Source organism: Perognathus longimembris, chromosome 12 (genome assembly GCF_023159225.1).
Source record: "Perognathus longimembris pacificus isolate PPM17 chromosome 12, ASM2315922v1, whole genome shotgun sequence".
Lineage (NCBI taxonomy): Eukaryota > Metazoa > Chordata > Mammalia > Rodentia > Heteromyidae > Perognathus > Perognathus longimembris.
Window position 1 is genome coordinate 39,117,264 of NC_063172.1, and position 27,450 is coordinate 39,144,713.

At 36.4% G+C, this 27,450-nt stretch overlaps 1 protein-coding gene and 1 pseudogene across 1 annotated transcript in view; one reads left to right on the top strand and one right to left on the bottom strand.

Moving 5' to 3' along the window:
* Window positions 1-27,450, bottom strand: part of Cpne3 (copine 3) — a 41,916-nt gene that overhangs the window by 8,457 nt on the left and 6,009 nt on the right. Inside the window, exons 2-13 of the mRNA XM_048358500.1 lie at window positions 21,845-21,984; window positions 21,369-21,548; window positions 19,633-19,707; window positions 18,042-18,113; window positions 15,516-15,599; window positions 13,388-13,477; window positions 7,931-8,029; window positions 5,391-5,477; window positions 3,835-3,894; window positions 3,122-3,255; window positions 966-1,020; window positions 831-882 (exon numbers count right to left, since the gene is read on the bottom strand). Of these exons, the coding sequence (XP_048214457.1) occupies window positions 831-882; window positions 966-1,020; window positions 3,122-3,255; window positions 3,835-3,894; window positions 5,391-5,477; window positions 7,931-8,029; window positions 13,388-13,477; window positions 15,516-15,599; window positions 18,042-18,113; window positions 19,633-19,707; window positions 21,369-21,548; window positions 21,845-21,976 (1,120 nt within the window). The 5' untranslated portion in view covers window positions 21,977-21,984. The remainder of the gene's footprint in view (window positions 1-830; window positions 883-965; window positions 1,021-3,121; window positions 3,256-3,834; window positions 3,895-5,390; window positions 5,478-7,930; window positions 8,030-13,387; window positions 13,478-15,515; window positions 15,600-18,041; window positions 18,114-19,632; window positions 19,708-21,368; window positions 21,549-21,844; window positions 21,985-27,450) is intronic.
* LOC125360521 lies at window positions 1,177-1,493 on the top strand (annotated as a pseudogene).

Here is a 27,450-nt window from a genome sequence, read left to right on the forward strand (position 1 = left end):
AAGATTTGGACTTGTACGTTTATTTTTTTTTTCAATATGGTTAAAAAAACCCATAGGAATATTTATTTATATTTGAGGTAAAAAGTGAAAAGAAAGACAAGGTCTGCCTCCTGCTTGCTACACTGAAGAAATTTATTTCAATTCTTTGTTCCTTTAACTCGTCTTTCCACTTACAAAGTATTATGTGAGCAGATAATTAGAGACTGGATTCCGCAGAGAACACTGTCCACTTTGAAAAGGTTTCCTCAGGCCTACAAGACTGAATTGATCCCTCAACTTGAACTCAGGGGCTTGAACTCAGTACCAGGCACTGTACCTGAGCTTTTGTGCTCAAGGTTAGCACTCCAGCACTTTCAGCCACAGCTCCACTTCTGATGTTCTGGTAGCTAACTGGAGATAAGAGTCTCACGGATTTTCCTGCCTAAGGCAGCTTTGAAGCTCAACTTTCAGACCTCAGCCTTCTGAGGATTACATGTGTGAGCCACCAGGGCCTGGCCTGAATTTTTGAAGTATATTTTACAAACAATATTATGTGAGAATATTTTTCTATATGGTTTTTGTTGATCTGTTCTTAAGGTTCTGATTTTATTCTGTTAAACCCTATAAAGTAGAATAACATAGCATAAATTGAGACTTTCATCATCATAGTACTCCTGGACTCTATATTATTACCACATCAACCTTGTGCAGTTTTTATACCTTATACAACAGGAAGTTAAATGTGTCACAAAATGAAACCTAGATTTGGAATTTCAGTACTTTTAAACTGCAAGAAAAACAGAGACTAACGAGGAGCTCATTTTAAAATGTTCATGGTACCATTCACTTACCATTACAGTAGGGATTGGATGGATTGAAGTTGATTGGAAATTCATGGGATACCTGTCCAAAGACAAAACAAAGACTGAAGAGGCCTGGTTTGCTTTTTTTAGGAAGCAAAGCTTTTAAGTGACATTTCTTCTTACCTGCCATTGAGGAGGTATCTGAGCACCAAAACCAAAAGCTGGAAACATTTTATCACTAAAAAGAAAATTTTTAAAAATGTGAAATACTGTCTTTTCAAGAGAGCCTTTATCTTTACTTTCAATAAAATCAATATAAGTTCCTTCTTTAAAAAATATTTCTGAGAGAGCAGGATGTCTGGCGCTCTAGTAGCGACAGAGGAGTGAATTTACAATGGGTGATGTTGAGAAAGACAAGAAGATTTTTGTTCAGAAGTGTGCCCAGTGCCACACGCTTGAAAGGGAGGCAAGCACAAGACTGGGCCTAATCTCCATGGTCTGTTTGGTCAGAAGACAGGTCAAGCAGCTGGATTCACTTACACAGATGCCAACAAGAACAAAGGCATCACCTGGGAAGAGGATCCACTGATAGAGTACTTGGAGAATCCCAAAAAGTACATCCCAGGAACAAAAATCATCTTCACTGGCATTAAGAAGAAGGAAGAAAGGGAAGATGTGATAGCTTACCTCAAGAAAGCTAAAAATGAGTAATGGCCACTGCCTTATTTATTTATTGCAAAACAAATGTCTCATGGCCTTTTTAATGTGTACCATAATTCACTTGATCTCTAATACCAGATTTCAGATCATGAATGGCTGACAGAATATTTTTGGACAGTCCTGATTTAAGTAAAACTGGCTTGTGGTTAAGTGAATGTGATCTTTTAAAAAAAATTGTCATTTGTTCCCCTTTCTGTGATATGATTGGACTTAGTAATGTTCAATTTTTCAACAAGTTAGGGAATACCATCTCTGATTGTGTCAGATTGGCCTTATATTCAGATTTATATAGCGAATTATGAGAACATCTTTTAAACATGGGGGAAATCCCTTCACTGTCTCACAATCAAGCAAAATTAACCTGTTTGAATTTGTGATCATTAACTTGTTAAAGGCAATGGTTGAAGGTGAGCAAGCAATGTCTATATTTTTGGTCTTGACTATGCCAATTTAATTAGAGTTCCCTGTCTCTGAAATCTGCTTTTTACTTATTGAAAGACATTTTAGTGTGGCTTATGTATAAATATCAAATAAAGAATATTTAACACTAAAAAAATATTTTGATGGCTTAGAAAACTACAAAGATAAAACAAGGGTTACTCATAATGCCAACAGGGTCAATGCTGATACCTCACAACTCTCATTTTAAAGTATTTTTCTGTGCAATGAAAGGGCAAAAGTCTCTATATTTTATGAGTATAGAATTCATATTTATGTTTCACAACAATCTTTTTTCTCTTTAAATCTTGTGCATTATATCACTATACAAATGTGTAAAAAACAAACAAACCATAAGGCCCAAAAAGTTTGTTGTTAGTTCCCAACAAATTCATGTGACACAGGATAAGCACAGGCTTTACACTGAGCTATGTGTCTGGCCCCAAATCTATTCAAAATCTAACCAATGCAATCTATTCAGAAAATTCTAGCCATGTGATTAAGTGCCCAATGTTGAAACTCACAATTTTAAAAATACTAATTTAGTGAATGCTAAGGAAATAGATAGGTTAAGAAAAAGGCTTTACGAAGACATGTCATCTTTACCACACCATTTCCCCAACTTATTCCTAATGCCTAAACCTGAAGGAACAAGAAGAATCTTGCTGACATTATTCAACTAGTAAATAAGCAAACTAGGTGCAGCACATTATAGTTAATCACAGCAAGAAATGAGACATCAGAGGTAAACACTAAAACTGTCATAAAGAAGCTGGGCAATAGTGGCTCATGCATGTAATCCTAGATAGGAGGCTGAGATCCGAGGATCACAATTCCAAGCCAGTCTGGGCAGGAAAGACTATGAGACTCTTATCTCTGATAAATCACTAAAAAGCTGAAAATAGAGCTGTGGTTTGAGCGGTAGAATACTAGCATTGTGGGGTGAGGACGGGGAAACATAGCAACAGCATCCTGGCCTGGCACAAAATAATAATAAAAAATAATAATACTGTCATGAACAGACAAATAGAAAAATCTAAGGCAAAAAAATTAAAAAGAAAACTCATTTATCACCACCTTTATATTATACCACTTATGGAACACTGGATAATGAAACAGAAATTATTCCTCCTGGGGAATTATGGAAACAAGTATTGTAGCATTTCCAAAGTCATACTCACGCATCATAATCTTGAATGACCAATCCCACAGACCAGATGGCAGTCAAATATTCATTGACACCATTGGGGCTAATATAGTGAAGAGAGTCAGGAGACCTTGGGTCGCCATTGGAGCCAGTGAAGTCTACTCCCACCTGTCAAACAGAGCGAGGAGCCCTTACTAAAATAAGAAGGCAGAGACACCTGTGCTTGGGATTCAAGAAACATGAAAGAGACTGGATCCATTCATTCAGGGCCGGTACTGCCATTTCCTCACCAATGCCTATCAGTAATTCCATAGAAAATTAAATGATTAAATCTTCAACATGAAATCATCTGCTGTTCTTATTTTTCTTGCTTCCCCAAATCACAAATCATTATCTACATATACTTATATACATATAATCACTAATCATTTTATATATATGATATATATATTTGTGTTTATATATATGTATATGTAAATTCAATCTTAGGGACTGTGTTTTGTACGTTTGCTTAAATTACAGCAGGATAACCACTGTTTTGTATATATCTGCTTTCTCTCAAGACGAAGGGATTCCCATCAACAAAGTCAAAATTCCCATCATGAACCTGAACAACCTTTCTGAGGTGTGTGAGGAGAGCATATCAAATAATAGTGTAAATTCCATGACATAATCACGTTGACAGTTAAAAAGTACTGTAAAATGGAGAGGAAAAGTCTATGTTGGAAAATGCAGTATGTTACTTACAGTAAAGTTCAGCTGACATCCTCCCATGATGTAGTCAAGGAATGTGCATTCTACTGTTATCTAAAGACAAACAGCAGATTGTTAAAACTGAAACTGGCCTACTATAGGAGAGGCACAAAAGGCTCCATGGCATATGGTTTTCAGATTCTAGACATTGAGCAGCACATGATATAAACATGAGGAAATCGCCCCAGGGTTTGAGCATAAGGAACTCCTGTCCCTGGATTTCACAAATCTGTTTGATCTTACTTCAAGATTATTATAACAATGTTAAGATTACAATATTAATGGGAAAAGATGAAATATTGTCACTTTAAGTTTTTTTTTTTTTTTTTTTTTTTTGGCCAGTCCTGGGCCTTGGACTCAGGGCCTGAGCACTGTCCCTGGCTTCTTCCCGCTCAAGGCTAGCACTCTGCCACTTGAGCCACAGCGCCGCTTCTGGCCGTTTTCTGTATATGTGGCGCTGGGGAATCGAACCTAGGGCCTCGTGTATCCGAGGCAGGCACTCTTGCCACTAGGCTATATCCCCAGCCCTGTCACTTTAAGTTTTAAGAGATTAGGAATGATCTCAACATTCTGTCTTGAGAGTTTGAACAAACATGGTGATCAAGATTTAAAAATAAATAAATAAAACATCCTGATTCTCAAGTCTCACATTTTTGTCAGCTACAGAAATGACTGCAAATGGTATTTAAGTGTTTCTGGTGGACCTGTCTGTGGTCATTACATTGGATTTTGTGGTATCCTATATTTCACAAGAAATATTATTGGTGAACATTTTTCTTATCCTTTCCCACTAGTATATACTTGTAGCTGAATACTTACTGAAACTGCGGTGGTTTTTTGTTTTGTTTGTCTTTTTTGCCAGTCCTAAGGCTTGAACTCAGGGCCTGGGTGCTATCCCAGGGCTTTTTTTTTACTCAAGGCTAGCACTCTACAGTTCCTCTTTTGGTAGTTTATTGGAGATAGAAACCTCATAGATTTGCCTTCCTGGACTGGACTGGCTTGGAACCATCATTTTCAGATCTCAGCCTCCTGAGTAGCTAGGATTGGCATAAGCCACTGGTAGTCAGCTTGAAACTACATTCTTTTAGAATGATGAGCTTTCAACTATTTCCTAGCCTGAATTCCTCTTTGTTTTACTGTAAAAACAAATATAAAATTTTAGTAACTATTCGTAAATAAATGTTTTTAAAATATTTTTTCACTATAAGAAAGTTGGTCTTTCTCCTTCCATTTACAACTTTTCATCTTGACATCATAGTCATAGCAGATAAACTAGGTCAGGCAATTTCCATTGATAGGCTGAAAAAATACCAAGACTCTATATTTGCTAAGGTAATGGAAAGTTTTAATATTCCTTGTCTGTGGCTAAAAAATTAAGTAGGAAGCAAAATTTCTTAAAAGATTCTTCACTATTTCTTACTCTATACTGTTTCCTTAGTAGACCAGATCATCCAGTGATTTTCAGTTGTCTAAAGCACTTATCTGAAACAAATCCAACTGCAGGACAACTAAAAATACGACCTTGTTGCAAGTGATTGAAGCCAACTGACCTCACAGAGTTTCACGCTGATAACGCCTGAATTCTTATAGCTTTTTTTCTTTTGCCTCTTCTTTTCATTTATGCATTCATATTCAATCTGTAGGAAGAGAGGAGAAAATGTTACATTTTTCACTATCAATATTCTAAATGCCAATGTAAATTTAAATGAACACCCATTTCCTCTTGGAATCAAACCACTTATGATAGAGGTCAGTTGCAACATGCAATTCTGAATTACACAATGCATTAAGACCAAGAAATCACTACTGGTCAAACTTCCAAATATTAGGGTACTCCTAAAAATTATAAACCTTTTAAAATAGTTTGTCAGTATAAAGTTTGCCTATATAGGTAACTAATTTCTTGGGCAAGTACTCCAAATGATAACTTTCCTTCCTTATGATAAAGGAAATAAAATGTTACTTTTCGATGTTAACTATACAAAAAAATATATTTTGTTTAGGAAAGAAGAGAAAGCTGTCATCATAAATCAGGATTATATGAAGCCCAACCCTATGGTAAAATATGCAGCAAAGATCATCTCTTTTCACAGGGAATTTGTGTTAAAAAATAAATCTATTTTCCTCTCACCTCTTACCATCACAATGATCTTCCCTACATCTCCAAATCACCATCCTTCTTTAAGACTTCACTTTAGTCACCTCTAGTGTTATAATGACTGGTCTCTATCAATCTACAACTATAGCACATTCAGATAACACACTCTGTTCTCAACTGTTTCAGTTTAGTAATTTTTTTTTCTTCACAGAGGTCATAACCACCTCCAACTTATACCTTTGATTTCTCACTGTCTTGCCTAGTAAGAACATTACTTTTAGTTAATAGGAAGCTTCTTAGGTACACCATTGATAGTCATTCCTAATTTTCTAAGAATCAACATTAGGAAGTATATTTGATATAATAATGTTTATTGGAATTATGTAACGGAATTCCTCAATGGTTCAGAACTTGAACAGTTATAATTATAAACACTTATTATTACAGATACAAAAAAAAAGTCCTAAACAGAATCTCATTGAAAAACAGCTAAATTATTTTACTCTCTTCATTCATCTTTTTACAATGTGTCTACCAAGAGGCATAGTGCTAGGGCTGGGGATATGGCCTAGTGGCAAGAGTGCTTGCCTAGTATACATGAGGCCCTGGGTTCAGTTCCCCAGCACCACATATACAGAAAATGGCCAGAAGTGGCGCTGTGGCTCAAGTGGCAGAGTGCTAGCCTTGAGCAAGAAGAAGCCAGGGACAGTGCTCAGGCCCTGAGTCCAAGCCCCAGGACTGGCCAAAAAAAAAAAAAAAGGCATAGTGCTATGTAATCTTTGACAACAAAATATGAGAAAACATAGCCTTATCCCTGGTGGGTAAGCCTTATCATGGTAGTAACATTAAAAGTTTCACTTTAATAGGTTTGTTGGCACATGCCTATAATCCCAGCACTTGGCACACAGATTCAGGACTCCAGGTTCAGGGCCAGCCCGGGTTACAGAACAAGACAGAAAAGTTTCAGAAGCACTCTCTTAATTAATAAGTTGGAATGTTACATAATAAATGTGGTTAAAACAGCCAAATGGTCTTTACAAAAATCCATGCCAGGAGATTATAGCTTAATATTATATAGTTTAAATGTTAAAGAAAAGTCAGAAAGAAAACTACAAATCCCTGTGGGGAAAAAATTGCCTAAGTATACATAATAAAAGTATGTATAAAAGTATACATAATAAAAGCCTGGGAATTTGTCTGGTGGTAGAGATATTAATTATTGTAACCAATGAAATGTCCAAAGCCTTACAAATACAGATTTGAAATACAATCATATATGCTATCTTAAACTAAAAGAAATCAAACCTCTGATACAAATATACTTGGTGTGCATAGTTCATGACAGCTGCTTAGCCACATAGGATGGGTCTCAGAACTTCTTTACAGGAGATGAGTATCTACACTGTGTGTGCTGAACTGCATGTATGGAAACAGCTTGCCACTTTCAAACTCAAGAGTACTTCTTGCTCTCCTTAGGGCCTGTAGGTCAATGGCCCTCAACCCCACTGCCAGCATTCAACAGTTCAGATTACTGCTAGGGGTTTCTACTGAAGTAAAAACTTCCTACTTAGGTTGCCAGAAGGGAGCTGTTGGACGTGATGGAAGAAAACTATTCATATAGCTGATCTTGCTCTGTCTTCTCTACAACAGTGAAGTGGTGTTCCATTCAGTGCTTGACTGTGTTAGGTTTTCTCTTCTAAGATACAGGGGCGAAAGTCACTTCCATTCCCAGTGACTGAAATTGTAATGTTCTTTGCCTTCCTTCAAGTTGGAGTCCTCCTCCGCCATCGAGGACCATAATATAGTATTCAGAGAAACAAGAAACATACCCCACATATGAACTCTAGATGATCTAATCATCAAACAAATAAAACCCATCAATTTGTGAGAATTATGCAATATAACAAAACACAGTAAACTATTTCTATACCAAAAGAAAAACTAATAATAAACACAGCTAGACTATATAATACATATGAAGATGAAACTTACAGGTGAATTTCTGGAAGCTTCTTTCAGTTTTGTCATGGTAGTTTGAAATGTTCCAATAAGATCATGTGATCCATCATTGTCATAATCATAGCACTCTACCTGGAATTGATGATAAAAAACGTATGTAAATCAAGACTCTTACTAATAAGTATTAGATACTTGTTATTAAGAAGTGCCTTTGTAAATAAACCAGCTGAAGGTGTTTAGTATGAAGCCCTACCTGAATGAGTAGAGACTAACTCTAGAGAACTGATATTAAAATCCTTTCAACTCTAGCTGTCCTTAAACTCACAGATAAATCATAGGCAAGGAAAATCTGCATGTGAAGTTTCCAGCTCTTATGCTATGGCCTGTACAAGTGCTGGTAAAAGGGAAAGTGGAATCACACCCACTTTCCCATCTGCTTCTTTATTGTTTCATCACCCATATCACTTACTATATGGCTACGGGTCATAATCTAGAGAAAGGCAGGCAATATCCTAGGCAGCTAAAAAATTTATAATTAAATCCTAGAACTACGAGAATTTAGAATGACGGGAAGTTTCATTGCCTGAACTTCGTATAGAGGTTAGATATGAACTCAGATTTTCATCATTCTCAAGATCACAACTCTTACAATGAATGGAAAATTCTAGGACAAGGATACTTAGACCACTGAGGAAGTATCTATACTGTAACATAATGACTCCTTTTCCTTTGCCATGTAAGACAAAATGAGCTCCAGAATGAGCTCTAGATTAAGAGCTGTTTCTCTCTCTCTTCCCTTATGCCCTCCCTCTCTTAAAAAGATAAGAATGTTTTATTTGCTTTAGTTTTACATGAAGTTAACTGATGCAATGTAAATAGGAAAGTAAAAAGTAAATATCGTTCCAAATACTAAACTTCTTTCCAAAGGGGAAAAATAAAATCATGACTATTATTAGCAAACTGAGGTGTTCAAAGGAATCTAAAATCTGACCAAAATGGTTATGAATATTCAGTAACAATGTTTTTACACTACATCATGACCTCAAAAGAGATTTCTGTAAGGAAATTTATTGCACTTGGCAATAAAGGCCTTGTGAGCTACAGTGGGATTCCTGTCATTATTTCTTTTTAGAACTTAAAGTTGGAGAAACTGAACAAAAAGTATTTAAAGGTAGTATGTCTTATGTGGTAACCAATGTGGGTAAAGTAAGGCTATGTAAAGGATTCTTTTGAGAGCTTCTGGAGCTTCTTTCAAAATAAAAGCTTGTTTAAAACAAAGGAATTTACTTTACTGCTGTCTAATAGACAGCGCCATCTTGCCACTACTCTTTTAGGAGGTTGTATTAATCAACTTAATGCTAAAGATTTTATTTGTTCACTTGGCAGAGTGATATTTGTTCTGTTCAGTCCCAAACAATGACTGTTAAGATAACTGGAAAACTTTCATTCCTTACTTGGTTTTCATTCTTCTTTGGAAACAGTAAAAGTCTTTTAAGTGATCAGAGCAGGCAATTGTGAAAAACAATATAGGATTTTGCTTAAAGAAAAGTTTTATAAGCACTGATCTAATCTGACACTCTCACTCTTGTCCTACATCTTCAATATCCAATTTTATAGCCAGGCCCCTTTGTCTGACTTTTTATAGTAACAAGAGAAAAGAAAATTAATAGTCTTAATGATTTTTTTCTAGAGGACATAAAATATTGATAAAATAGAACACTATCTTACTATTAGAGCAAGATCAACTCAGCAGAAGTTCTTAAATTATGCACAATGAAACATTACATTTTAAATTTCATTCAGGGTGCAACAATATATATTTAAGTAAGATTAGGCTTTTATAAAGACTGGATTTTATTTAAACAAATCTCATCAAGAACTAAAAATATAAATGTTTAGACTGAACCTTCATAAAGTATAAAATATATTTTTACTCTAAAAGTTTTCACTATTCACTACAAAAAAACAAAACCAAAAAAAAAAAAACAAAACAGATGTTAGGGCTGGGAATATGGCCTACTGGCAAGAGTGCTTGCCTCATATACATGAAGTCCTAGGTTCAATTCCTCAGCATCACATACATAGAAAAGGCCAGAAGTGGCGCTGTGGCTCAAGTGGCAGAGTGCTAGCCTTAAGCAAAAGGAAGCCAGGGACAGTGCTCAGACCCCGAGTTCAAGGGGTAGTACTGGCAAAAAGAAAAACAAAACAAACAAAAAACCAGATGATAAAATTTCCTTCCAATCTCCCTGAAGGTGGACTTATCATTTTTCTGCATGCCAGTTCTGGGGCTTGAACTCAGGGCCTGGGCACTGTCTCTGAGCTTTCTTGCTCAAGGCTAGCACTCCACCTCTTGAGCCTGCTTTTAGCCTTTTGGAAGCTAATTGGAAACAAGAATTGTATGGACTTTCCTGCCCAGGCTGGCTTTGAATTGCAATCCTCAGATCTGTCTCCTGAGTAGCTAAGATTACAGGCATGAATCACCAATGTCTGGCTAGACATAGCCTTTTTTTTTTTTTTTTTTTTTGCCAGTCCTGGGCCTTGGACTCAGGGCCTGAGCACTGTTCCCTGGTTTCTTTTTGCTCAAGGCTAGCACTCTGCCACTTGAGCCACAGCGCCACTTCTGGCCATTTTCTATATATGTGGTGCTGGGGAATCGAACCCAGGGCTTCATGTATAAGGCAGGTGCTCTTGCCACTAGGCCATATTTCCAGCCCCTAGACATAGCATTTTAAATGCTGGTATGTTCAGATGAAGTTTGAGGCAAGATGGTTTATGTAACTTAATTTCTCTCTTCTCAAGAATCCAAGAGATAAGACTACTGACTAAACACAGATATCAGAAGAACTTATGAAATTTAAATATGTGTTTATATACATATATGCATACGTATGTATGTATGCATAAGAATGCACACTCCACACAATGCATTCCCATTGTAGGCATGGTGGTAGCATGCATGATTATTTCTCTTAAGCGTTTGGTTTTATTATGGAAATAATAAATGCTTGAGTGGTGACACACAGAAAGTACTGAGGATTCTGACTTTATTCTCTGCTCTGTAATTCTTCACTATGCCTCTAAGTCATTTCTGAACATTAACTGAACCACAGATGTATGACTATCTGATGTTGCAAAGAAATACAAAACTAGAGAAATAAAGTCAGTGGCAAAATGACAAGGCAAGTTGTGAATAATTAAAAAACAAACTGAGAAACTTTGAAGAATGGAACACATTCATCAGACAAAGCTCAGAAAGTCAATTTACTTACTACAATAAATTAGCCCTGTAAGCAAGTCACTGTAAGCAAAAAGTTAAGAAAGTTTTGTTGTTAGAATATCAATATAAACAATCAAATCCTTACAGATTAGATTTTCCTGCTTTCTCAGATCTAATGGTGCATACCATTTTTAATGGGAAAAGCAAAAGTTCTGGAATTTATCTAATAATGAAGGTTATTATTATAGCTTCTTTTCTATAATTTACATTATACCTAAATTTTCACTGCATATGACATACCTTCCAAATCATACTTAACACTCACTTTTAAAGTTCTCTGAAACTGAGAATAATTTTCTTCTGTAGCTCAGAAATTAAGCAGTTTTCAACAATAAAAGCAATCTCTATAGTGTCTTCCAATTTTCAAAATGTTCACCCTTTTTATTTTACCTTTACTTTCTTGTATGGGAGAAGTTATTACCTCCATCACGTAAGTAAAGAAGTAGGCTTACCTACTCAGCATCCATTACCTTGTTAAAAGTCATGGGGCTTGAACTCTAAGCCTGGGAGCTGTCCTTGAGCTCTTCAGCTCAAGGCTAGTGCTCTACCATTTTGAGCCACAGCACCACTTCCAGTTTAATGGTGGTTAAATGGAGATCAGAGTCTCACAGACTTTCCTGCCAGGGCTGGCTTTGAACCACAATCCTCAGATCTCAGCATGCTGAGTAGCTAGGATCATAGGCATGAGCCACCAATACCTGACTATTTTGACTTTTTTTTTATAAGTATACATTAGTTGTACTAGGAGGTTTCATTGTGACATTTCCACACCGGTACACCATGCACACAAATCAATCTCACTCACTCTCCCTTTCCACTCCACCTTCTTAAAACAATTTCAACACGTTTTATTGTTCTGTTTTCATAATGCAAATAAACATATCAACCATATTCATCCTCACTACTCTCTTTTTCAGCTATCCTTCCTCCTACTGGTACCCACGTATCTCCATCCAAGCCTGTTTTACTCTGTGTGTTTACTCTGTGTGTGTGTGTGTGTGTGTGTGTGTGTGTGTGTGTGTGTCCCCAAGACAAGGGATTTCAGTGTGGTTATTTCAGATACATTTATTATGTTTTGCTCAGAATAAGCTTCCCTATTGCTTTCTCTAGCCTGCCTTCCCACTCCCTGATTAACCAACAGTTCTCAGTGAGGTTTCTCATGCCTTCTTTATAGATATATTTAGATATACTCTGTTTTCAAATTACTTCCTCTCCATCGTTCTTTCTTCCTTTCTCTTCCTCCCTCCCTCCCTCCCTCTCCTTCCTTCCTTTCCTTTCCTCTTTCTTTCTTTCTTTCCTGTTCCCTTGTCCTTTCCCAGTCCTATCGTTAGAACAGTGTTTTACATATATGTATAAATGTATGTACACAGGTATATATATATGCATATGTACATGTTCATGAGATAATTTACTTTAAAACTATTAACTTGAATAAGTGAATATTTGTGTATGTGCATATATATTTATTATATATCTCAGTCCCTAACCTACCTAGGATGGTAGGACTTAATGTTTTTTGGCTATATGGTATGTGAAAGTGAGACCATCAGCAGAAACTGTACATTAAGTTTTGAATTTTGGTACCTTCCTGGGCTAATGACGGATAATGAGGTTTACTTGCAAGCTCACTCCTGCAATCCTAGCTATTCAGAAGGCTCAGATTTAAGATCTTGGTTTTTAAGCTAGCCTGAGTAGAAAACTCTATGAAACTCTTATATTCAATTAAGCAGCCAAAAGCCACAAGTAAAAGTGTGGCTCAAGTGGCAGAGTGACAGCCTTAAATAAAAAAGCCAAATAAAAGCCCACTACTAACACACACATGTCTGCGTGTGCGCGCACACACACCACAAAGTAAAAGGATTATCCTGCAATGCTGAGTAAGAGCAGAAAGCTGAAGCTTCCGTCAGCTGCATGACCACGTAGATAAACAGTGGATACTCTATAACATAGTGTGTTGCTAAACTATGTTGTTTGGTAAGTAGTATATCAAATGCATCTTTAGCATGATGTTTGCTTTCCTATTTTTTTTGGGGGGGAGGGGTGTGTGTGGAGGGTGAGATAGAGATTGAACCCAGTCTTGTGCACACTAACTACACAGTTACCAGTCAGTTGTTTACAGACTAACTTAATGATATTTTTAACTTGATAATGGATTTTTCAATACATAAGCCCACTGATAAGTCAAGTAACATTTTCATACAATTTCAAATTACCTTAATGATTTTGTCCATATCGCCATAGCAAAGAGAGTTAAGAGAGACTTTGAAAGGCTTCCAAACAGGATTCAAGTTATTTTTAATAACCTATAAAGATGACGATTGAAAGATCTATTAGAACAATATCCCATTCATTAACATTTTGCTCTTGCCTTTCCAAGGCTCTTACTACATCCTTATTATTCATCCCTCAACTTTTCACACACCTTGACTCAATAAAAAACTAGTTAGGACAATAATATGCAACTCTCTCGTGAAAAATTTAATAAGTTGCCCAGCTGTAGCACATCCTCAGAAAAGACATGTGGGAAACGTGTTAACTTAATATTTAGAAACTACAGCCAGCTGGGCATGGTGACATATGCCTGTAATCCCAGCACTCAGGAGATTGAGGCAGAAGGATAGCAAGTTTGAGGTCAGCCTGGGCTACAGAGAGATCACCTCTTAGAAAACCACAGAGAAAGAGAAGGAAAGAGGAGGAGAAGAGAGGAGAAAGGAGGGGAGAGAAGGAGAGGAAGGGGAAGAGCAGGGAGAGAAGAAAAGGAAACAAAAGAAGAGAAGAGAGGAGGAAACTGAAGCTTACTGCTTTGTGGGATACTAGGCATTTCATTGAAGGCAAATATCGAATAAGAAATGGTAAGAATTAACCTTGTGTTAGATTTGAGTTGCAGAAAGTTTATAATTTGAAAAATTTTAGTGACATAAATACTTGGGCACAAATATATGTTTCGTAGCTGTGTCCACTGAAAAAGCTGAAAAAAAATGGTATCTTGGTATCAATGAGCTCTTCTAGCATTCATTTGTTGATGTCTAATTCCAATTCTGATGCCTCTTAGAGAAGTAGAGTGCCTCCTGAGAAATGGGTCATTCCAACTTTGGGACAGGATTAAAAAACATACTCTATAATAAAGTAAAAGACTGCTTTAAAACAAATGTGGTCACAAAGAACCCAGAAGACATTTGTAGAAGCCCTCCCTAGCCAAATTTGGATTCATTTGAGCAGCCAAAATAATGATATTAATGAATTATAACAATCCAAGTGTTTACAAAGATACAAAAAGAAACCCATTTTTCAACCCCTGGTTTAAGTGATTAGCCAAAGATCATCAACAGATGCCACAACTGTTAGTAGGTAATTCGTACAATCACACATCACATATTTACTTATTAATTACAAGAAGAAAAAAATGGGACTTTATTGTGGCAAGATCACCAGCTTAATGAAGCTGCTAAGCCTAATCCTAGCATCATCAAAACTGAGTCCCCAGATGATGCAAAGGAAGGACCACACAGAGAGTTTTTGACAGATACATTTGATCTCCATCTAGATGTGAGAAAAGAGAAGATTCCAGTATGTTGGAGATTCTAGTCTTAATTATTCAAGAGTTTCAATGACATCAAAGTATAAGGAGGAAAACAAGAGCCCTATATTCGAAGCATAAAATCTGAATGCAAATCATGGACCTTCATGGGTCCATGGGTCTTAGAAAGCAAAACAAATCAATATCTATATAGAATGCGTGGGACAACTGAGGGCATCTGAGTTGGAATATAGAATGATGATGCTAAAACAGGGGTAATTTTCTCAGGTATGGTGATATAGAAAACCTTTTTTCTTTTTTCCTTCAGTATTAGGGTAGGAAGAGCCTTATATTTGCTAAGCAAGTGCCCTGCCACTTCAGCAACACCCACCCACTCAGAATGCCTTGTTCATGACAGGTGCTGCTGTAGTATTTATAGGCCAAGAGTCTTAATGCTAATGTCTTTGCCTGTATCAGAAGGGTTTTTACCAAAGGAAAATATATGTGTGTGCATATGTGTGTGTATGCTCATATGTGTTCAGAAAGAGAGAAAGGGTACCCTAGAGCTAGAGGCAGAAAAGTGCATGCAAGGATGAGCACTAGTGACTTCAGTGAGAAGAACACAAATGTTGTTTAGGTGGTTTAAAGTTTTTTAAACAGAAATAATGAAGCATGATAGCATTTCCTCATTAAAAGCAAAAAAAGTAAGCATTCTAATTTAGTATTTATTTCTGGACTCAATATTCCTATAAATATTTAATCTTTTAAAATAACTAGAATTCCAAAGAACACTTCTATTGTAGTTTTCAGATTTAGATTCTCACCTCTGTTCGATAAACCATTAGCCAGTTTCCATCAGATGTCTGCTTGTGAAATTCCAGGTATGGATCTGACTTTCCAAAAAGATCCTACATTTGAAACAAACACATTCAGTCCTCCTCTGAAGCATGTGTGACTACATGTTATATAGGCTTATAACCTTTGGTCTAACTCCTGGTATGGACTTACCATAAATGTAAATCCCATCATTGTTCTCACTACGCCTGGATATACACACATACACACACATACAAATAATTCCAGAATGACATACAAATCAATAGTAGAGATTAAACTCAAGTGGTATAATTATGGATGAATTGTTTTCCACTTTCTGTCTTTATTTTGAAAGGCAAATACTACTAAGTATATGTGAGTTGCTATTCTTAAAAATGAGAGTACTTGCTAATCCTGTGTGCAGGTATGTTTCTGAAGTAAAGATTTGTTCTGTTGTGAACAACCCTTGATATTTAAAATCCAAGATAATATTCCTGCCCTGAGCATGAAATTTAATTCAAGCAAATAACGTGGTATGCAGCAAAAATTGTAAACAAAATGATTATGTAGAACTTTAACCTTATCACTCAGAAGGATCATACATAAATGAAATAAGCCTACAAGTGTCTCTCATATTATAAAACTAAGAACAGAATCCTACTTAGATTAGTTAATACTGCAAAAACACATTACTATGCCATGTGACTTATCTTAAAAAAAATTCCCACAGGAAAGGCACAATTTACTTATTACCATTTTGAAGAACAGAAAAGACTTTTTTTTCCAAAGGTCATTAAACTGTTAAGTTCCTAACTTTGACTACCAAGTGAAAACAACAGGTGAAAAAAGTATCTGGGGGGGCGGGGGGGAGAAGGGAATGAGGGAGGAGGTAACAAACAGTACAAGAAATGTATCCAATGCCTAACGTATGAAACTGTAACCGCTCTGTATATCAGTTTGACAATAAAATAATTAATTAATTAATTTTAAAAAAAGAAATGATATAAATTTAGTACTCTAAGAAGTAGCATTGTGTTTCTTCTATGTAAAAAAATAAATAAAAATTTAATATCTCTTAAAAAAATAAAACCCAAGGCACTACAAAAAAAAGAAAGAAAGAAAAGAAAAAAGTATCTCATATGAAACATTTACTTTAAGGGCCCTTGCTAAAGAAATATTAGTGTCCACAACCATACCAAATAATTTAGTTCTTTTTTTATTAAAAAAATGTCATTTCTAGACAGGCTCTGGTAGCTCACACCTATAATCATACCTACTCAGGAGGCTAAGATCTGAGGATCATGGTTCAAAGTCAGCCTGAGCAGTAAAGCCAAGACCCTTACCTCCAATTAATGACCAAAAAGTGGGAAGTGGAACTGTGGCTCAAGCACTAGAACACAAGCCCTGAGAAAAGCTCAGAGACAGTGCCCAGGCCCTGAGTTCATGCCCCAGAACCAGCACAAAAATGTAAGTAAATAAGTAAGTCTTGTCTTTTGGACGTGGTGGCATATTCTGCAATCATCTAACTCAAAGGTATGCACTCTAGAAAACAATGAGGAACAGTATCCAATGAATTGTGAGCACATGTATATACACTGTAGCTTCTACATACCAACTACACTAAAAATAACAGGGCTGCTCTTAATGTGCCAATCTGAAACAGCACCTCCTGTCTTGCCACAGGACAAGGAATATAAAGATGCCCAAGGTCATGCCAAGAGGTCTCAGGAACAAACTAAAAGAGGTACCCTCAAAGCAAGGTTGGGATTCTTTGAATGAATAAGCTGTTATAGTTCATAATGTTTAAATCATGAGTTTATATCAATTCTTAAAAAAATACAGCAAAACAAAAATCTCATAGTTATATTTAGAGAATGCTAAGGAACCAGCTTCATTGGAAAATAGTAAACATGGGAGAAAAAAATCAAACGTTTTAATTTTCCTTCCTCTGTACATGGTTCTCAAAATATATAAATAACTAATATAGAAAAATGTCCCTCTAAGAGACATTCTTGTTAGGAAATAAAGAAGCAGTTTGGTGCTGACTTTTGAAAACAAAAAGAATAACTTACCAGTGCACTAATCCAACTACTGTCTAATAACTTTCATAAAAACAGCAATGCTTTTATTCACTTCTTGTTTTAATCTAGACAAATTATTTGATAACATCCAAGTGAAAGAAATGAAGGAAAATGAGTTCTGCTTACACACACACACACACACACACACAAACACACACACACACACACACACACACACACACACACACACCAGGTGGATAAACAGGCAGGCAAAAGAAAGGAGAATAAGAATGAGAGCAACAGAGAGACAGAGAGAGAAAGAGAGAAAGAGAGAGAGAAAGAGAGAAAAAGAGAGAAAGAGAAAGAAAGAAAGAGAGATGAATCTAGAAGTAATTGAAAACCCATGTAATACTCAGGTAATGCAATTCACGTTAACTGAATTGCAAATTGTAATTTTTTTTCAATGTGATGCAAAATCTGGTACTACTTGTTGAATTTGCATAATCGACCAACCTTATTATCCAGCTTTCTGGCTTCCATTTCAAATAAGACCACTCTGTTATCCTTTATTTCTTCTGCTGAAATCTATGAGTAGATAAGGTATGTGAAAGAAAACATATATTAGTGATTCTGATACCCTTATGAACTAAGTACTTTTTATCTAATAGTACAGAAAGTCTATTTTAGTATATATGACTTCTAAAATGATACAATTAGCAAACATTTACCCTTATTTCTTATATATGTGTGAAATAATTTTCCCAAATATACCAAGAACGCATTCTGCAACTCTTTTTAAATTCAGTTGCCCAAATTGTATATTTTCTATCCCATAAAGAAATCAATGCCCTGAAAGATTTGCACAAAACGAAAATAGCTCCAAATATAGAGAAGTATGAAGAAATCAGACTCGGACAGCTCTTTAAAGTATGTGATTATTGTGTTTTCATCCAATGAAACTGAATTACTTTACTTAAAAACAAATCGCAGGCTATCATGCCCCAACAGCCATAAAGCTAACTACTGATAATGTTCTCTTGTCTTGTGAAAGTCAACATTCCCAATGGTCTGAACATTCTTAGGCCTTTGGAAATCTAACCTAGGGCCAAACAGCTACAGAGGAAAAAAAATATTAGATAAATGCAATAACTCTTAAACATGGGTCTCTCAGGAAGCAAGGTTTCCAGTCTGAGAAAAAGCACACCAGTGGTTTCCTGGACAGAAATTCTAGGAGCGATAGTGTTTTAAATTGGTCATCATATAATAGAAATCTACAGTATGATAAAGCACATATTCCTTTTAACAAGGCCTGCAGTCTGCCAGGGAAGCTCTGGTGGGTGTGTAATGGAGTACAAGAACTAAAAGCGATGGTACAATTTATAGTTTCCATGGCCATCTCTTGAGAAACAATCCACTACAGAAAGGTTTCGTCATGTTGAGGGGACTGTTTGCCTTGTAGAGGATCAAATAATCCATTAGGGTTATTATGCCTTGTAGAGGATCAAATAATCCATTAGGATTATTAACTTAAACTGGGTGCTGGTGACTCACACCTTGTAGTCCTAACTGCTCAGGAGGCTGAGGTCAATGGATCACAGTTCAAAGCCAGCCCACCCAGAAAAGTCCATGAAATTCACGTCTCCAATAAGCTATTCAGAAAAGGCCAGAAATGGTGCTGTGGTTCAAGTGGTAGTGCACTAGCCGTGAGCAAAAGGGACTCAAGGGTAGCACCTAGCACCTGAGTACAAGCCCCAAGACTGACACAAATAATAAAAAAATAAAGCAAAGATTATTAACTTAAGTAGTGGCATTCTAACTTGGGAAGTGAACTTCCCTGGGAGAGAGACAAGCATCATCAGGCATACCTGACTGCTATCTACAGGGCAACTTAAAATGCTGAAAGAAGGGATCCTCATGCTGCATTTATCTCCTATTTTAACATGGCACATTATGGAAATTTTGTTATCACTGTGGCAAAGGAGAATGGAAAACAATATTCAAACGATCAAGCATAGATGTAGAATATTAATTTGATATACATATATAAATATATATTTGCAGTGACTGTGCTAAATCTTTTAAGACAAAAGACAACTATCTTTACCGTAATACTCCCTTTCCCAGCAGGTTTTCCATTTTTAAGTACCAGTGGTCGAGTTATCTTCTTACTGGAAACAATCTATTAAAAATAAAAAGTAATACAAAATGCTATATCATCTCAACATGCAAATTTTGAAACTGAATAATTTCAAAAGAAAAAGTTAATAATAAAGTTCATTTAAACTCATTAAATATGGGAACATTGAAGTCCACTTCTTAGAAGCATCAAGATTTTAACAACATTTAAAATGTATCTCCACATTTCAAATAATGGAAAAGATTTCCCAGAAGCCTACTCTGGCAGATACAATCTCCCTGACCAGTAGTTTCTTTACTAATTGTTTCAAAGTTTAACTTCTCCCTTGCAATGGGAAAATAGGTTCAGATTTTCATCTTTACACAGATCACTGAGCTGAAACCCTGAAAGATAAAGGGTAGGCTTCAGAACATTTAATAAATGTGATCCAAATTTTCAACTAACACATAACTAAAATCTCTGCCTCCAGAAAACATCACTTTGCTTAGAATATTATACACTGACATACCTTCAAATAGATCTACCTGTCAAATTCATTAGAATTTCAGATACATAATTTTTTTCAACAAACAAAACTAAATATTTCATTAATTTTCCCTATTTGTGAAAGTTTTACAAATCAGATCCATTCTGTAATGTCCTTGGGAGAATAAAAATCATGGTCTCCAAATAATTCAATACTCAAAAATAATCTCATCAAACACAAATTTGAAGGATAAATAAAACCTACTGAAAAAATGGACTCCTCCCCAATAAAGCTTTTCTCAAATTACACAAATAGTTATGACCTCTTCCAATACATGGGACAGAGCTAGAAGTTAGTAGTGGCTCAGCACACAGATACTGCTTTGACCAAGTGCATCATATACAGGTAATAGGCTCCTAAAATGAAATATGGTGAGAAGCAGTAGGATGTCAAGGATGAGGTCAGCAAATGGGCTCTATACTAGTCTAGAGGGTCAGAGAAGGTTCAAGGGGGAAATGAAGTTTAAGGCAACTCCTCTAAGGTGGAGGAAGAGCAAGTCAGATAAAATGGTGGTATTAGGGCTTCAGAGTAAAGAGGTATCCTCACTCACACTAGTGAGAATATCAGAGAAATTAACGATACATCAATAGGATTACAATTTGGCCATAAGAGTCAAACAATACTGAACTCAGCTAAGCTGGAATCTTAGTTTAACTTCTTTATTTTTCTCTGTGTGTTCCAGTATCCAGGCTTGAACTCAGGGCCAGGGTGCTGTCCCTTGGATTTTTTTGCTCAAAGCTGGTACTGACCATACTTCTTACTTTTTGCTGGTTAGCTGAAGTTAAGAATCTCATGGACTTTCCTGCTTGGGCTGACTTCAAACTGTAATCCTCACATCTCAGCTTCTGAGTCACCAGGATTATAGGCCTGAGTCATCAAGCATTTCTTGCAATGCCTAATGAAGCATTCCTAACTCAAAAGAATGTTTTTTTGTGCTAGAAGCATATGGTCCTTATCCTCTCTCTCACACACACATACACATATATACACACACACACACACACACACAATCATAAATTCTGTAAGCTTAAAGTCAATCATACTACTTTAGAAACTCAGTCTCTAAAGTGATTATTTTCCAAGCTTAAAAATTAAACTAGTGAATACTTGTCAAAACATCCAAATCTTTAGTTAAAAATTCAGCTAAGAAAAAAATGTAAGAGCTATTGGTACTCACTTGTCCAAGGGTACATTCAAATTCTCCTAGGAAGTCATCATCACTCAGCTCAATGGTTTTGTTGTCAATGTCATAAATTCCAAATTTCAATTTCTGAACCACTTCAAAGTAGTAATCAATAATAAATGTCTTGGAAAACTTGGGACTCAGGCAATTCTTAATTCTCTCTGTACGTTCAACCTACACCCATCACCCCAAACAAAAACAAATAGAATTTTTTTTTTCAGGTCAAAGGTACACATGGATTTCAGCATCTTTATGTACTAAATGTACATAAATATAAGAAACTAAAAGGAGTTTTTATATGTATATGGAAAATTTCACAAGTGAAGACACATTTTCAAAGCAAACAAACAAACGAACTACAGTAACAAGTTAGAGGACATTCCATTTCTAACCCTCTAAAAAAATTACTCCTCACATTTTGAAAAGAATAATTCGAATGACTTTTCACCTAAAGTATTCGGTATTATTACCTCATACCACTGATGTCCACTCGTGTTCAAAAATAGCACACATAAAGGGTCTGACTTTGAGGCCACATCTGTATCCAAGAGATTGTTGCAGGAAACATTCAGCTCCACCTTGGTGACACACTGGGCAGCCATCTCCGGAGCTGTTAAGAAACCAGTGGGAAGAAAACTTGTGACTGGGTGCCCTTAGGAAGCACACTCACTCCTAGTGGATATGGCGGAGTTCTGAAGATGAGCTGCCAGATAGGCTTGCAGAGTGAATGTGCTGGAATGAGACCATTTCTTTACGAGACTCCTGGGGATTTGCTGTTACGCGCTCAGCCCTGTGATGTTATTTAATGTACTGGCTGAGATAAAACTCACCACATGACACTAAAAGTACCTTTTAAGATGGCAATTAAGACACAGTTATCATTTTTACCTCATTATACACTTTACCCTTCAGAGAAAGTCCAAGCACAATCTCAATTATTTTTGTTGTGCTACACAGCACAACAGATTCGATTACTGCCTAATTTTTACTTTTATTTATTTAACAAAAAATATAAGGATGTTTTCTGTTTTATAAAAGTTTTGACTAAGTAAGAGCCGAATCATGGGCATAAAGTCAACCAATATCTCCTTCCCTCTACTCTGCCCCCAGGTCTACATGTTTTACAGCAGTGGTTCACAATCATGGTTCTTACTAGAACCATCTTTAAAGACGCTGATGCCTATATCTCACAAAGGCATTTGCTTTAACTGGGTTAGGGTACAACTTGGGCATCAGTCACCTAGATTTTCCTAATGAGTAGATATAAGGTGGGCAAGGCTACTGTTCTACAGGGGGCATCCAGCAAACAGATACAGTCCATCTTCTTTCCTGTTGTACCAAGGAATATCAGAGTAAATCTCACTTCTCCAGACCTACCCTCCCAAGCTCCAATCAGCAAAAACAAGAGCACTTGAAGGGGCATGCAGTATTGAAGAAGAGCCGGGAATTGACAGGAACTCAATGTAGTGCTAGCGGTGTAACCACACAAAAGTAACTTAACTTCCCTGAACCTAGAGTTCCTCATTAGTAGAAAGAGAGATACTATAATTATAACCCTAAATCTGTCATGTTCGAGTAATTTTGTTTTACATTTCCTACATAGAATCTGTGGAATTAAATCAATTGTACAATTTCCCCCTCCTCCTCATTATAAAATGGTTTAATCTTATAAATGATTGTCAGCAATACCTTGGTAGATAATGATAGCGGGGGAAAAAAGATCCCTAAAATTCCGCAACATGTAGAGAAAGCTCCACCAGCAACCAGAAAAGTCTTTCTTGGGATGGGAAGAACACAACAGCAAATGAAGGTATTTATGTACCGAATCAATCTCCACCAAAGAAGTAGAACATTATCAGTTAAATGTATTTTCCCCTCTTAAAAATGTTCATATAAAAGCTACAAAACATGTCAGATATAACTGATTATTTAGCAAACTGCTGACAATTACATTAGTTCTCTGTGGTCAGAATGCAAATTGCTTCTATTAATAGCAGGTCCTCTTCCCATGAAAATGACCCTGACCTCTGTCTGCCTCTTTTGTATGTCTCAAAACCCATTATGTCTGCTTGGGAAGTGGAAGAAATTATATAAATGCTCAGGCCTGAAGCCTTGTCAATAGCAATATTCATAAAGATGCTCTTTCCATTTGCTTTCTAGCAATTATTCATACATAATAAACAAGTTGTTAAAAATAGTAACATAGTATCTCAAGCACAAACCTGCTTCCTGATAGATTTATTCAATAAGGCTGCCAACAGCATTCTGCTAGGTCAACTCCAACCTTCTCTTAAAGGTGAAGCTACAGGCCCTCCATGTATAGTTATAATCCTATATCAAGTCTTCAGTATCTGTCCCTTGCCTATTGTATAGCTTTCTAGTGGGTACCCCACTGTGATCCTCTCTCCACTCCTATCAGGATTTCATCTGAAGTGGAAAGTGAAAATGACACTGAGGGAAACTTCATAAACCCTCAACTGGACCAGGTAACAAAATGGCTCAAGTGGTGAGTGACCACTGTGAGGAAAAAGGAAAAAAAACAACAACTTGCAAGAGCTTGAGGCTAAGTTTAAGCCTTAATAATGGAGGGGGGGGCGGGGAGGAAAATGAGGCTGACTAGAGCTTATCATATCTCATGAGCTAAGCCTGGAATTCATTCGCTTAGCCCAAATTTGTCCCCAGATCCTCTGCCTCTCTAAAGTCTTCCAGAGCTACACCAGTTGGGCATAGTGGTACATGCAAATAATCTCAGCATTTGGGAAACTAAAGCAAGAAAACTGAGTTTGAAATGACCCTGTCTCAAAACAAAACAAAACAACCCATTTCAAAGGCTACTTCTTCCATAAAGTTCATGCCTATAACCCATCTGCTCTAATGGCCTTCACCTTGTATTCCTTCCACTGACACATGCACACACCTACAACTTCCTAAAGTGGATAACTGTCACCATCGGCAAATTACCTATCTGAACCTCAGCTTCCTCATCTATGGGAATGAAAAGCACATGATAGGTGCAGATTTGTAACTTACACAATATGTGTCCTAAATTCCAGCAGTTATTTTTATCAGTTCCTCAAATATTTTAGTTGATTGTCTCTGCACAGATGGCTTAAAGTAGAGAGACATAAAGCACCTCTTCCACCCTTGCTTATGAATAACTTTGAAATAATATAAAAGAATCATTACCATAAACTTCAGTCCCCTCCAGCTACTGGAGGCAACCTGTGGTAAGAGAAAATTCCGAGATGTCCTAAATTTAGCTACAAAGATGAGGATAGAGGAAAGGACAGGTAAGAGAATAGATTCAGTTAACAACCCAGGGCCAAAACCTCAGTAAGACTACTCCACCTTCCTTGAAATCCTGAACTGAAACACTCAGGAAATCCACCTTGAAGATGACTTTGCCTTCAGAACAAAGCTCTAATCAGTAAGTCACTCATACTTCTTATAGACTAGCCTTCTATTCTAAAACTATTCCAGAACCTTTCCCACTTCTCTCTGCCTATAGCCCTCTTATCTATTCTTATTGCAGGCTCAATGTAAGAAATTCATACTCTATTTTCCTCAAATTTTCATCACAAAAAATGCTAGCTTTTTAGATCCAGTGGACATTTTTCAATTGCTACTTACCCTTACAGCTTGTGACTAGGAAAAAAAAAATGTCTCAGATTCAATCCCTTCTCCCATTCTCTTCCTGCTTTGCTCTACCCCTCTCTTTTACCCTCTCTTCTGGCAATATGGCATAAATCTGCAGTTCCAGCGTTAGAAACTTGCTTGAGGTTGAGAGATCATGAGTTTGAGGAAAGCTTAAGCTATAATAGTGATAGTCTTTAAAAATTTATTTATTCAACAATATCCTGAGATAACATTAGATGTTTCTTTTAGTTCTTCACTAAGTGATTCACTAAGTGCCATTCCATAATGCACCGCACCCCGTGTAAAGACAGCTGAAAGCAAGCAGAGGTAACCTTGGGGCAGCTGGAGTGCAGACCAGCAACATCACCTCTTTTACAGATGGCTGGCATTCTACTTACTACCTGAGCCACAGTTCTACTCCCAGTTTTTTGATTAATTGAACATAAAAGTCTCACAGAGTTTTCTGCCAGTCTGTCAAATGGAAATCCTCAGATTTTAACCTCCTAAGTAACTAGGAATACAGGCATGCGCCATCAGTGCCCCAAAACAATTATTTATTGAAGACATTCTATATGTCCTAAAAATGAGGAAGGGGAAAGCAACACTGTTACTTTGAATGTATACTACAGTAGATACGAGGGCTATGATGGTCAAGCAGAACAGTTCATAAGTCTGGAATAGGAGGATTATCTATAAAGCAAAACAATTATCTAGTTATTTTTGTGAATGTGAAATTAAAAGTATGCAATTCAGACAGAAAGCTATGAAAGCGTCCTTAGCTATAAAAGTGCCCTCTACTTAAAAAGAACAGATACTATGTTGTCACTGATCATTGGATTTTTTTTAAGCCCATTAATTTAGCAGAAGAGACTAAGAAGGAAGATGAAAGGGGAAAAGACAGAGCTAAAAATTCCACACATCTGGATTGTTTTTCCTTTTTCTACTTTTGAAAGTGCTTCTAAGTAACAGTAACATATTACCTCTGACTCTTATGAAAATCATAATGAGGATTACTCTTCATGTTGTTGCAGTGACTAAAATGTTAAACATTTAACTATGTGAATGGATTACCCTAGTATATGCTGGTTATTTTCAGAAGATTGCTAATTATCAAGACAATGCATAGTACCTATTAGGTAAAAGATGAGTTTCTACAAGTCAAATTACTCAGCCTAGTTCACCACCAGTAATAAATGGTAGAACCAAAGCTAGGATTTCCCACCATGCCAAAATGCTTTCAAGACACCAAATTAATATTTGCATAGAGTAACAATATTCTTTATCTGATTCCCTTATTGCTTATTAGTTAACACAACAAATGCCATCTTTATCCTTACACAAATAAGTAATGAAATAAGACTCTAAAATGTACAAGGCTGTAATTCTTAAAAGTCTTTCTTACACAAACAGTAACTTTCCCAGGAATGGAACAACTGGAGAGTTTATATTTGTATCATAGCAGTTCCTCTTGTGGATAGCCCATTAGTCTGTAAATGACTTAAGGTTAAGAAGTATGTTCTGTTTCTAGGCCATCTCCACACACAGGTCAGCTGGACCATCTTAGAACAGCAATATTTATTCTCAGGAATTGTTAGTCAGCTTTCCATCACTGTGACAAAAATACCAAGTCTTCAGCACATGAGCCCGTGGGAGATACTGAAGATTCAATTCATAAAAGGAATATACCGCATTAATAACCAGACTGGCTGTGGGCAGAGATCAGTGATGGAGTGCATGCCTTGCATGTTCCAGACCCTAGACTCAGTCCCCCAGCCTTAAATATGTAAATAAATGGAAGCTGAGAATAAAAATCTAACATTAAAGGATGTCAAACAAACCCTACCTTCTATTTAGTAGGAAAATACTGATGCCTAGAGTTTTTGTTTCTTTGTTGTTGTTTTAATCCCTACCACAAAATTTGAGAAATGGGGAAAGAAAATGAGGTCAAAGCAAATGCACACAAAACAGAGAAAATGACACATTTTTCTTTAATATGAAAAGGAGAAAAACAAGAATGATAATCAGATCAGGACTGAATTACATTGGACTCAGGTGGGCTTGTGTGGGGGAAAAGCATTAACTTTTTAGGTCTTGTTTTTTTCCAACTGTTTTTTCTCAGTTGAGTCAATCCCATTAGTTAACTGCTAAAATATCTTCTTAATATTATACTACTCCAGTTTAATTACAGTCAACTGAACACGGAATTTGTTTAATGAATAGAATATATCAGAATATTTATAAGAACTAAAAGGAGAAATGGAAGAACAAAGTTTTCCAAGCTTGGCCTCTGTCTTGCTCTACTAAAATAAGGTATATATGAAAATATATATAGCTAGATACTTTCTCACTAATTAAGGACTTTTTCTTGAAACTGTGATTATAATCTTGCATAACTTGAAAAAATAATGCATTTCAACAAACAAAAGGTAGAATCTAGTCT